At 52.8% G+C, this 13,284-nt stretch overlaps 1 protein-coding gene across 1 annotated transcript in view; it reads right to left on the bottom strand.

The window, feature by feature from the left end:
- FBN3 (fibrillin 3) overlaps nt 1-13,284 on the bottom strand; it is an 88,374-nt gene that overhangs the window by 54,806 nt on the left and 20,284 nt on the right. Inside the window, exons 18-29 of the mRNA XM_064381962.1 lie at nt 10,921-11,040; nt 10,676-10,813; nt 10,480-10,530; nt 10,076-10,201; nt 8,312-8,536; nt 7,984-8,109; nt 6,095-6,223; nt 4,940-5,065; nt 3,067-3,192; nt 2,772-2,894; nt 1,682-1,807; nt 240-365 (exon numbers count right to left, since the gene is read on the bottom strand). Coding sequence (XP_064238032.1) covers nt 240-365; nt 1,682-1,807; nt 2,772-2,894; nt 3,067-3,192; nt 4,940-5,065; nt 6,095-6,223; nt 7,984-8,109; nt 8,312-8,536; nt 10,076-10,201; nt 10,480-10,530; nt 10,676-10,813; nt 10,921-11,040 — 1,542 coding nt within the window. The remainder of the gene's footprint in view (nt 1-239; nt 366-1,681; nt 1,808-2,771; nt 2,895-3,066; nt 3,193-4,939; nt 5,066-6,094; nt 6,224-7,983; nt 8,110-8,311; nt 8,537-10,075; nt 10,202-10,479; nt 10,531-10,675; nt 10,814-10,920; nt 11,041-13,284) is intronic.

The following is a 13,284-nucleotide window of genomic DNA, read 5'->3' as shown; positions in this document are numbered from 1 at the left end:
CTGAGGCGGAGAATGGCTTGAACCCAGGAGGCAGAGGTTGCAGTGAGCTGAGATCCTGCCACTGTACTCCAGCCTGGGTGACAGAGTAAAGTTCTTGCTTTAACACAAGAAGCCATCCGTGAAAATTTACGAGAATGAATTCTGGCTGTGCTCTGCCCTGGGGGATGGAAACAGACCCCATGATTCTCAAAATGGTTCCATGGAATCCCCTCTGCCCACACCGCTGACCGCCGGCTCACCAGAGCAGCCCGTGGCCCCCTTCCTGACCATGTAGCCCAGCTGACAGTGGCAGACAAAGGAGCCCTTCGTGTTCTCACAGTCCCCGTGGAGGCAGATGTGAGGGTTCAGGTCACACTCATTCACATCTGTTGGGGAAGAGAGCATGAGGTCTGAGGACTGAGTGCAGGGGTGATGGGAGAGGAGGTGGGTGAGGGTGGGAGGGAGAGCACCAGCATTCCTGACTGTCCCACCATAAGGGTCCTCTCTACTAGGATTCTCTTTCTTTTCTCCAGGGGCTGGAAGCTTCCTTTGTGTCCACTACTGGGCAGCTGGGAGTGTTCTGTGAGTGTTTCTCATTGCACATTCCAAGGAACACACCAGGTATGTGTTTCCAAAAGTATTTTATGGTCAAATACATTTAGAGAAGGCTGGGATCAACAAAGCTAACCAGCGTTTCCTCCTGCAGGACTTTTCAGAGCCTTTATGCCAATATGCACAGTGGATCTGCAACAGAGGCATGGAGCACACCGCATACCCTAAATGCATTTGCTCACAAGGCCCGTTACTGATGTGCTTGCTCTCCGAGACTCCTATATGCTGGAACTCTCTAAGCTCTTTAAGCTTCACTGGGTTTCTTGGCAGGAAGTTACACTGTTACTTCCTGGAACTTCCACATGCTGGCCTCATCTTTGTCCTGATAAGGCACCCAGTACACATCTGCTCCCCAGGCCCCAGGATGACCTGTAGCCAGGTGAGGACAGCAATCACCACCTTAGAGAACACAATTCTGGCCGGGCATGGTGGCTCATGCCTGTAATCCTAGCACTTTGGGAGGCTGAGGCAGGTGGATCACTTGAGGTCAGGAGTTCAAGATCAGCCTGGCCAACATGGCAAAACCCTGTCTCTACTAAAAATACAATTAGCCAGGTATGGTGGTGTATGCCTGTAATCCCAGCTACCTGGGAGGCTAAGGCAGAGAATCGCTTGAATCCAGAGGCAGAGGATGAGGTGAGCTGAGATTGTGTCACTGCACTCTAGCCTGGCAGCAGAGTGAGACTCTGTCTCAAAAAAAAAAAAAAAAGGGAACACTGTTCTGAGTTTCTTTCCCATCTTGTACACTGTCCTCTGCCAGAAACCCCTTTGTCTTTGGTGATCTTGAACAGGACACAATCCTCTCATAGGTGTTGGGTATGTAGTATTAAACAAATGTCATTACAAAGAGCAAGGTTTGGAGAATTCTGCTTCCATTATATAAATGAGATGTCATGGGCTTTGGAGAGCAGGCTTGGGGGACTGGAGGCTCTTAAATGGAACATGAAGCGCTGTTACAAAGCCTCATCTCCCTACCTGCGAACGGCAGAAGTGGGACCTGGCATGTCTCATGCCTATGTGCCACCTAATGGAAGACCTGGTGTGTGAATTTTGACACCGCCTCCTCCCCCCCGCCGACCCAGCTCCTCACCAACACACGCCCTCATGTCTGGCGTGGCCATGAAGCCATCATAGCACAGGCAGCGGTGACCCCCCAGCACATTGCTGCAGTGGCCTTGGTCACAAACGCCGGGGTTCTCGTCACACTCGTCCACGTCTGGGAGAGGAGGGTTGGGGACTGTGCTCAGCTTTGCCCTGATAGACCACCCAGTACACATCTGCTCCCCAGGCCCCAGGATGACCTGTAGCCAGGTGAGCACAGCAATGGTCACTCGAGTAGCCTGGGGGTGCTCAAGTAGTTCTGAGTCTCTTTTCCACCTTATTCACCCTCCTCTGCAAAAACCCCAGGGTCTCTCCCACAGGGTCAGCAGCCTGCCCGGGGCCAGGACCACAGGTCAGGCAGGGGGGTGCCTCAGGTCTGGCTGGCTTCAATATGCCCCTTACCTGTTTAAAAAAGTTTTAAGTTGTTAGCCAATCAGGTTTTACTTTAGACTGTGAGGTCTGGCTCCAGCCAGCGGAGATCAACACAGCAGTAATGACGACCCCAAATGCGTAAAAAATAAATACGTCTGCTTTTCCTTTGTTCGTTGTACTCTCGTGACAAAGTGACTAGCAAGAGCACCCTTCCTGCAGTCCAGAAAGTAAAAACTGCTTGCTAAACAATCCTTTGCCTCGACCAGGCGTGGTGGCTCACACCTGTAATCCCAGCACTTTGGGAGGCTGAGGAGGGAGGATCACAAGGTCAGGAGTTTGAGACCAGCCTGACCAACATGGTGAAACCCCGTCTCCACTAAAAATACAAAAACTAGCTGGGTGTGGTGGCAGACACCTGTAATCCCAGCTACTGAGGCGGCTGAAGCAGGACAATCGCTTAAACCCTGGAGGTGGAGGTTGCAGTGAGCCAAGATGGCACCACTGCACTCGAGCCTGGGCAGCAGAACGAGACTCCATCTCCAAGAGAAACAAAAATCCTTTGTCTCAGTACTAATTTTTCTTTGCCAACACCGAGCATCTGTTTCTGACAACTGTGCTGGGCTGGGCTCTGGGCCAGTGTAGAGCTGAGCTGAACCCTCCTCCTCACCCCCCACGCCAGGCAGTGAGAAGAGGCTGTGCCCACCTACCTGCACATGCCCTTCCATTGGGCATCAGCGAGTAGCCCTGCCCACAGCTGCACCTGTAGCTGCCCTCAGTGTTGATACAGTGCATGTCACACCCACCATTCTGGACCCGGCACTCGTTGATGTCTGCAGGATGCAGGGCGGACAGGGGCTGGGGTTGGGGGAAGGGGGTCCTGCATGGGGTGGAGGTTGGTTTGGGGGCAGGAGCAGAGTGGAGTTGAGGTGAGGGTGGGAGGGGCTGCTGCTATGGCTGGGGCTGAGTTGGTGACCAGGGGCCAGCAGGTGGGCACAGTCTCACCCACGCAGCCCTGGCGGTCAGGTGTGCCCTGGAAGCCGGCAAGGCAGGAGCACTGGAAGGCACCGATGACATTGACACACTGGCCGTGGGGACACAGGCCATCCCTCAGGGAGCACTCGTCGATGTCTGTGGAGGATTGTGGGTGAAAAACAGGCCTGTGCGCTACCTGCCATCTGTGGGACGGTGAGACACACTGGGGCACACATGCTTGCTAAGGAGTTCACACTGCTGGCATTGGCACAGCCTCGCGTGTGCCTGTCCATTCGCTCACATTCGCTCACATGCAAACACACTCACCCTTGTATAAACACAGACACCCAGACACACACCCATGTGACTGCTAACACAGACTCACAAACACACCTTTGCACCCACTCATGTGTGAACACACTCGCCCTTGACTTGACACACATATGCATACTCAGATATACACTCACACTCAGGTGCACACTCCTACATTCACAACACACCTTACATCCACTTGAACACAAACACACTCACCCTTGTATAAACACACTCAGATACCCCATGTGCTCACTCACACAGACTCACAAACACATCTTTGCATCCACTCATGTGTGAACACACCCTCGTATAAGTGTATTCATAGCCAAATAGTAGATGCCTTCATAGCCAAATACACACTCAAACCCTCTTGTGTGTTCAGATGCATACACACACTCACATCAACTCACGTGCAAACACTCTCCCTTGTACACAGACACCCAGATACACACCCCATGTGCCTGCTCACACAGACTCACAAACACACCTTTTGCACCCTCACGTGTGAATCCACACTCACCCTTGACAGACACACACACACTCAGATACACAGTATACCCACACAGACCCACCCACACTTACCCTTGACACACACACACTCAGATACACACACTCAGGTGCATACTCCTAAATTCACAACACACCTTACATTCACTCGCACACAAATACACTCACCTGTGTGTAAATATACATAAACACCCAGGGGCACACACACCCATGTGCACACACAGACACACAAACACCCATATGCACATTCACACATACACACAAACACACCCCTGTGCACACTCACACAGATACACACAAACCCTCAAACATACCTGTCCTTGTGCAAACACACATCCACACCCAGACACTCACATCCATAGGTACACCCACACAGCCCCACTCACAAACACATCCTCACACCCACTCACACACAAACACCTCCCTTGTATAAACATGCATTTGCATCCAATTACACATCACATGCTCTTGCACACACACACACAGACTTACATACAAACACACCCTCTCAGAAATTAGCCAGGCATGATGGTACATGCCTGACATCCCACCTACTGGGAGGCTGAGGTGGGAGGATCACCTGAGTCCAGGAGGTCGAGGCTGCAGTGAGCTGTGATCATGCCACTGCACTCCAGCCTGGACAAGAGTGAAATCCTGTCTCAAACAAAACAAAGCAAAACAAAATAAAACACAACCACACACATGCAAACACACTTGCCCTTGGTAGATGCATTCATAGCCAAATACACACTCAAACTCTTGTATGTTCACACAGATGCACATACACACACATCTACTCACATGCAGACAGTCCCCCTTGTACAGACACACACACAGTCATACAAATGCACAAATGCTTGCCCTTGTACAGACACTCACACATGTGCGTGCTCCTCTGGACACACACTCCCAACATCTTGTATATAAACTCACTTACACATACAGGTACACACTGACACACACTTGCACGCTCACACACAGGTATGGCCTCAGAGAGACATACACATGCCCGTCCTCTCACTTATCCAGCCCACATTCACCAAAGGCCCACTCACTTTCACACACTCAGATGCACACTCACCCTCACAGGCAGTGCCCTCGGCTGTCAGCTCGTGCCCAGGGGGACACTGGCACTTGTAACTCCCATCCATGTTGGTGCAGGTGCCTCCCCGGCAGAGCAGCGGGTCCCTTGCACACTCATCCACGTCTGAAGGTTTGTGTGGAAAGAGAGAGCAGGTGTGAAGGTGCTGACACAGGGAGGTAGTGATGAAGCTCATGCTGGCTGGCTTCTCCCCGCCACCTCCCCAGCCCCCTTTACCCCAGGGGGAGCCAGCAGAGCCTGGAGGCTCCTGGCTGGGATGACCCAGGGGAATGGGGTCTGCACCAGGAGCAGAGACCAGCCAGATGGGGAGGGAGGCTGAGATTCTCAGAACAGAGGCCATGAAACTGACCCTTTTGGGGCCACTGGGAAAGGCGCTAAGAAGCCCTCCTCCACGTCCTGCAGAACACATCAGAGAGCTGAGGCCCAGTCACACCAGGACTCAGGGCAGGGAGCAGGCAGCCTCGCCACGGCCTCATCACTCTTCAGCCACACAGGCGTCCTTTCATCCCCCAGACCCACCCCAGGGCCTTGGCACATGCTGTGCTGTTCTCCATCGTCTTCGCCCCCATTCTTTCTTTCCTTTTTTTTTTTTTTTGAGATGAAGTATCAGTCTGTCGCCCCTGCTGGAGTGCAGTGGCACAATCTTGGCTATACTAGTGCTTCAGCCTCCTGAGTAGCCGGGATTACAGGCATGCATCACCATGGCTGGCTAATTTTTGTATTTTTAGTAGAGATAGAGTTTCACCATTTTGGTCAGGCTGGTCTCAAAATCCTGACCTCAAGTGATCCACCTGCCTTGGCGTCCCAAATTGCCGAGATTACAGGTGTAAGCCACCATGCCCAGGCTTTTTTCTTTTTTGAGACAGGTTTTCACACTGACACCCAGGCTGGAGTGCAGTGACACAATCACAGCTCACTGCAGCCTCCACCTCCTGGGTTCAAACTATCCTCCCACCTCAGCCTTCAGTACCTGGGACTACAGGCAGGCATCACCGCACCCAGCTAATTTGCAGCTCCTCCCTCCTTCTGCCCCCTCCATCCACATCCACACAGCACTGCTGTCCCCATCCTCCCTCTCCTCAATGCCCACCCTGCCCGGGGTGCCCACCACACCCCTGCCTTGCAGTCACCGACCCAGGCACTCCTTCATCATCATGAAGCCGCTCTTGTAGCCGGGAAAACAATTGCACTCAAAGCTGCCCGGGGTGTTGACACAGGTGCCCTGGCCACAGAGGTCAGGGGAGATGCGACACTCGTCAATATCTGTGGGGAGAGGGGGGCAGAGGCTGGAGGTGCTGTGTGTGCTGGATCAGGAGGCGCAAGGCAGGGGGGTCCCTGTCCTTTGATGGGGATGTGGGCTAGACGAAGCCTGTCTGCAGACATAGGAGGCACAGGCCAAGAGGGGAGGGGTCCCTGGATGCAGACAAGATGGGGCACCAGATGGGGCTTTTAATCTGTAGCTACGACAGGCGGAGCACAAGCCCCCAAAAGGAGCCGAGGAAATCCCTAACTCGACATGACAAGGGCAGGTAGTTTTCTCACAGCCCAAAGCTCTCTATTTTCTTTATTTTAGTGGTAGATTTGTTTATTTTATTTTTGTTTGTTTATTCATTTATTTATTTTTTAGAGAGAGAGACTTATTCTGTCATTCAAGCTAGAGTGCAGTGATGCAATCTCAGCTCACTGCAATCTCTGCCTCCCAGGCTCAAGTGATTCTCCTGCCTCAGGCCCCCGAGTAGCTGGGATTACAGGCATGTGCCACCATGTCTGGCTAATTTTTGTATTTTTAGTAGAGATGGGTTTTCGCCATGTTGGCCAGGCTGGTCTCGAACCCCCGACCTCAAGTGATTCACCCACCTCAGCCTTCCAAAGTGCTGGGATTACAGGCATGAGCTACGTACCCGGCCTTTATTTTTATTTTATTTTATTTTATTTTGAGGCAGAGTCTTGTTCTGTCACCTGGGCTGGAGTGCAACGGTGTGATCTCGGCTCACTGCAACCTCCGCCTCCTGGGTTCAAGCAATTCTCCTGCCTCAGCCTCCCTAGTAGCTGGGATTACAGGCACACACCACCACGCCAGGCTAATTTTGTATTTTTAGTAAAGATGGGGTTTCACAATGTTGGCCAGGCTGGTCTTGAACTCCTGACCTCAAGCAATCCACCTGCCTCAGCCTCCCAAAGTGCTGCAATTAAAAGGTGTGAGTCACCATGCCTGGCCTGTTTTGTTTTTTTAGAGGCAGGGACTTGCTCTATCACCCAAGCTGGAGTGCAGTGGTGTGATCACAACTCACTGCAGCCTCAGCCTCCTGGGAGCTCAAGGGGTCCTTCTGCCTCAGCCTCTCGAGTAGCTGGAACTACAGTTAATGCCGTAATAATATTTTATTTTTTGCAGAGATGGAGGTCTCGCTGTGCTTCCCAGGCTAATCTCGAACTCTTGGGCTCAAGCTGTCCTCCACCTCGGCCTCCAAAAGTGCTGGGATTATAGGCATGAGCCACCATGCTGGCCCTGGAGGCCTCTAAAGGTCACCTTTGTCAGCCCTTTCTTTCATATTTTATTTTTGAGACAGTCTCATTCTGTCACCCGGGCTGGAGTGCAATGTCGCGATCTCGGCTTACTGCAACCTCTGCCTCCTGGGTTCAAGTGATTCTCATGCCTCAGCCTCCTGAGTAGCTGGGATTAAAGGCACCCACCACCACACCTGGCTAATTTTTGTACTTTATGTAGAGACAAGGTCGACCATGTTGGCTAGGCTGGGCTCAAACTCCTGACCTCAAGTGATCCATCTGCCTCAGCCTCCCAAAGTGCTGGGATTACAGGTGTGAGCCATCGTGCCCGGCCCACCCCCTTCTTTTATAGTCAGGGTCTCTGCAGCCCAGCGAGGGCAATCACATGCCCTAGGTCACATAGCACAGAGGTAGATACAAGAAGTGCCCGAAGAACCGGCATTGTCTCTATGTCTTATTCAAGGCCCCTGTCCTTGCCAAGGATCACCCCCTCTCCAAGAGGCAGTGGTGGCACCTACCTGTGCAGTTCCGTTCCTGGGCATCCAGGGCGAAGCCCCCGGAACAGGCGCAGTGGAAGCTGCCCACCGTGTTTCGGCAGGTACCATGTGTGCAGAGGCCAGGGAATGCCTTGCATTCATTCACATCTGAAGTACAGGGCCATCAAATGTCACCAAACCACCCTGATGTCCCCAGGCTCGGGAGCCATACACCAAGCCCTCCCTGGGTGTTTAGTGCCTGGCCCTGCCCACATCCCCTTTTCCCAGACACACCTCTTGACTCCAGGCTTCTGCCTATGCTGTGCCCCTCCCCATCCTTCTGGGGGCCCATCCCCTTCCCCAACTGCACCTTTATAGAAAGGTCGGCCCGACAGGAAGTCCTGGCTGGCAAAGCCCAGCCCCCGTGGGCACAGGCTGGTGAACTCCAGGGACTCGGGATCCGGGCAGGCCTCACACTCGGCTCCCCACGCAGCCCCGATGGAGCAGCAGCAGACATCCATCCGGTACTTGCCAGGCAGGGCAGTCCCACACTCATCCTCGTCCCATCGCAGGAAACACTGTTCCAATCTCATGTCTGCACAGGGGAACGGTCACCAGGTCCCCACCCCTGCCAACCTGTGCCCGCTGCGAGACAGGTGTGCCACTCACTTGCTCTCAATCGGAAGCTTTCTCCCAATGTAGTCAGGTTGAGGGGCAGAGTGAAAAGGGGTGACTTCCTCTGGAGGTGGCAGGCACTATTCTAAGCCCCTCTATCTATTTTTTAAAATGATTGATTGATTTTTTTGAGACATAGTCTCGCTCTGTCGCCCAGGCTGGAGTGCAGTGGCGAAATCTTGGCTCACTGCAGCCTCCACCTCCCAGGTTCAAGCAATTCTCCCGCCTCAGCCTCCCGATGAGCTGGGATTACAGGCGTGTGCCACCATACCCGGCTAACTTTTTTGTATTTTTAGTAGAGACAGGGTTTCACAATGTTGGCCAGGCTGATCTCAAACTCCTGAGCTCAAGTGATCCACCTGCTTCGGCTTCCCACAGTGCTGGGATGACAGGCGTGAGCCACCATACCTGTTTTTGTTTGTTTGTTTTGTTTTGTTTTTGACAGTTTCACTCTTGTCGCCCAGGCTGGAGTGCAGGCTTGAGTGCAATGACACGATCACAGCTCACTGCAACTTCTGCCTCCCGGTTCAAGCGATTCTTCCACCTCAGTCTCCCGAGTAACTAGGATTACAGGCACCTGCCATCATGCCTGGCTAATTTTGTACTTTTGTAGAGATGGGGTTTCACCATGTTGGCCAGGCTGGTCTTGAACTCCTCAGGTAATCTGCTCTCCTCAGCCTCCCAAAGTTTTGGGATTCCAGGTGTGTGCCACTGTGCCTGGCCACTAGGGATTTTTAGGGCAGTGAAACTACCATGTATGACACTACGTGGTGAACTTATGTCATTATACATTTGTCCAAACCCATAGAATGTCCAACACACCAAGGGTAAACCCTAAAGTGCTCTATGGACTTAAGAGATGATAACGATGTGTCCGTGCAGTTTCATTCATTGTAGCAAATGCACCTTTCACTCCGGTGCAGCTGTGATAGTGGGGGAGGCTGTTCATGTGTGGAGGGCGGTGCTATGTGGAGCATCTCTGTACTTTCTGTTCATATTTGCTGTGAACCTAAAACTGCCCTCAAAGATCAAGTCTGGCTATAATCCCAGCACTCTGGGAGGCTGTGGTGGGGAGTTTGAGACCAGCCTGGACAAGATAGCGAGACCTTGTCCCTACAAAAAAAAAAATTACCAATAAATAAATAAATTAGCTGGGTGTGGTGGTGCATACCTGTAGTCCCAGCTGCTCAGGAGATCAAGGTACAAAAATCACTTGAACCCCAGGAAGTGGAAGTTGTAGTGAGATGAGAATGCACCCCTGCGCTCCAGCCTGGGTAACAGAGACCCTGTCTCAAGAAAAATAAATTTAAAAACCCACCCAAATGTCTTTCATGATGTGTTAGCCAGAGGTGGAGGATCTCAAAGGACGCCTTAAATCTCTCCTGTTCTTTGAGTTGCTGGGAGTGGAGGGAATGAAGGAAGGGTGGACGCCCCATGTTCGGAGCTTGCCCAGACTCACCCATGCACAGCCGGCCCGAGGCGTCCAGCATCAGGCCTTCGGGACACTCACAGTGGAAAGACCCAGCGGTGTTGACGCAACGCCCGTTGGGACAGACCCCCGGGAAGGACTCACACTCGTTCACATCTGGGCAGTGGAAGGCAAGGAGGAGGGGAAGCTGGAGGGTCCAGGGAGGGGCAGGGTCCTGGCTGGCCATTCCCCTGGGGTCTCAAGTTGTCCTTGGGGAGGAGGGAAGGGGCCTGGGGGCCTGGGGACTCTCAAGAAGGCCTGGGTCCAGGGAGGGAGGACGTCTGTCCCCATCTCAAAAGACTCCAGGGCGGGGCTGGAGGTAGCGCCCGTGAGGTGCGCTTGCTTGTGTGAGGGTTCTGGAGTAAGGAGTGAGCTGGACATGGGCAGGGAGTTACCATCACAGGTAGCACCCGTCATCCGGGCAAAGCCCCGGGCACAGGCAGGGTCTGCAATTGAGAGAACAGGAGTGAAGAAAGGAGTCACTCTTTCATGCCAGCCCCGGGGGGACCCGCTGCCCCGTTCAGGGCTTTACCCATGGGTGCCCGGGCAGGCACCGCAGCCACACCAGGGAAGCCTCGAGGAGAGCGTTACCGATCTCGCAGCGTTCACAGGGGCTCCCCCAGGCTGCCCCGAGGGTGGCACAGCACTCGGACCGCAGGGTGGCTCCCTGGAGGTTCACCTCGCAGCGGCTCTCCTGGATCTTCAGCCAGCAGGTGCCCTTGGTGCTGTCTAGGGAGAAAAGGCGGGTCACCTGTCTTACCAGCTGGGCCTACACCTGCACCCTGACTCACAGACACCCAGCCTCTGGAATGCCGTCGGGCTCTGGGGCCGCTCACCTAGGCAGATGGTACCAGAGGGGCCCAGCCGCCTGCCAGGGGCACATCTGCAGGTGTAGGAGCCAGCCACATTCTGACAGATGCCGTTCACACAGGGGCTAGACAGGCACTCGTCGATGTCTGTGGGGACAGCCCCCACCAGGTCCTGAGCAGCAGGAGAAGCCTGACCTGGCCAGCACCCCTCTCCCCAAGGGGCTGCTGCACCCAGTGGCATGGGGTGCACCCAGATGCACAAGTGTGCAGAGGGCACTGGAATCAAATGTGCATGCAGGCACACGTATTTGCTGCACTGTGTGTTTAGCACTGTAAGAGACAGGAAATGCCAAACTGTTTTCTTTTTTTTTTTCTTGAGAGAGTCTTGCTCTATCACCCCAGGTTGGAGTGCAGTGGCACCATCCTGGCTCACTGCAACCTCTGCCTCCCAGGTTCAAGTGATTCTCATGCCTCAGTCTCCCAAGTGGCTGGGATTACAGGCATGTGCCACAATGACCAGCTAATATTTTTTGTATTTTTTTTTTTTGAGAAGAGTTTCACTCTTGTTTGCCCAGGCTGGAGTTCAATGGCGCAATCTCGGCTTACTGCAGCATCCGCCTCCTGGGTTCAAGTAATTCTCCTGCCTCAGCCTCCCGCGAAGCTGGGATTACAGGCATACACCACCACACCTGGCTAATTTTTTGTATTTTTAGAGACAGGGCTTCTCCATGTTGGTGAGGCTGGTCTTGAACTCCCGACCTCAGGTGATCTGCCCATCTCAGCCTCCCAAAGTGCTAGGATTGCAGGCATGAGCCACCGGACCGGCCTTTTGTGTGTGTGTGTGTGTGTGTGTGTGTGTGTGCGCGTGTGTGTGTGTGTGTGTTTATTAGAGAACAGGGTTTCACAATGTTGGCCAGGCTGGTCTCAAATTCCCAACCTCAGGTGATCCTCCTGCCTCGGCCTCCCAAAGTGCTGGGATTATAGGCGTGAACCACTGCACCCAGCCCAAACCATTTTCTTACTCTCACCTTCAACACGACACAGAACACATCAGTGATCAGACGTGGGTTTGTTTTTTTTTCCAAGCTGCCCAATTCTCTGATATCAGTAGGGTATCCTATAATTCAATTCTAGCGCTATCTGCCTGGAGTTAAAATCTGACCCCATGGGTTGAGGGCTCAGTCCCACAAGACTGTCATCCACTTCGGATGCCAATTGCAAATTCGGGCCTCCAAAATTTCTGCCTTCTCCTCAGTTTGATCATCTGATAAGCGGCTCACAGGACTCAGGGAAATACTTAACTTCCCTTTACTAGTTTATTATAAAGAATATTACAGGCTGGGCGTGGTGGCTCACGCCTGTAATCCCAGCACTTTGGGAGGCTGAGGCAGGTGGATCACTGAGGTCAGAAGTTCAAGACCAGCGTGGCCAAGATGGTGAAACACCATGTTTTCTATTAAAAATACAAATTAGGCCAGGTTCGGTGGCTCATGCCTGTAATCTTAGCACTTTGGGAGGCCAAGGCAGGCGGATCACGAGGTCAGGCGATCGAAACCATCCTGGCTAATACAGTGAAACCCCGTCTTTATTAAAAATACAAAAAATTAGCCGGGCATGGTGGCGGGCACCTGTAATCCCAGCTACTCGGGAGGCTGAGGTAAGAGAACCGCTTAAAGAAGGAGGAGGTTGCAGTGAGCTGAGATTTCACCATTGCACTCCAGCATGGGTGATAGAGCGAGACTCTGTCTCAAAAAAATAAAATAATAAAGGATATTAAGGATATTACAAATGATGGACAGCCAGATAGAAGAGATGCATGGTGCAGAGTATCCGGGAAGAGACGTGGAACTTCTGTGTCTTGTCCAGGCATGCCGCCCTGCCAGCACACGGATGTATCCATCCACCTGAAAGCTCTCCAAACTCTGTAGCTGGAGTAGCAGGACTTCCTGGGATGTGTGTATAAATGTGTACCCTTGAGTATGTACAACCGTGTGTGACTGGGGAGTGCAAGTGTGGGAAATGTGAGAATGAGTGTATGAGCCAGGTGGCTCGCGCTTGTAACTCCAGTACTTTGGGAGGCCAAGGCACATGGATCACTTGAGGTCAGGAGTTCGAGACCAGCCTGGCCAACATGGTGAAACCCTGTCTCTACTAAAAATACAAAAATTAACCAGGTGTGGTGGTGCACATCTGTAGACCCAGCTACTTGGGAGACTGAGGCAAGAGAATCGCTTGAGGAGGAGGTTGCAGCAAGCCAGGATTGTGCCACTGCACTCCAGCCTGGGTGATAGATCAAGACTCAGTCTCAACAAAAAAAATGAGTGTGTATGTAAATGTGAGTATATGTGTGTCTTTGAGTGTGTGTGTGGATATAGGTACATATGCAAGTGT

Source organism: Aotus nancymaae, unplaced genomic scaffold, assembly GCF_030222135.1.
Source record: "Aotus nancymaae isolate 86718 unplaced genomic scaffold, 86718_ANA_hifiasm-v0.15.2.pri h1tg000028l, whole genome shotgun sequence".
NCBI lineage: Eukaryota > Metazoa > Chordata > Mammalia > Primates > Aotidae > Aotus > Aotus nancymaae.
This window is presented reverse-complemented; position numbering and strand designations above follow the sequence as displayed.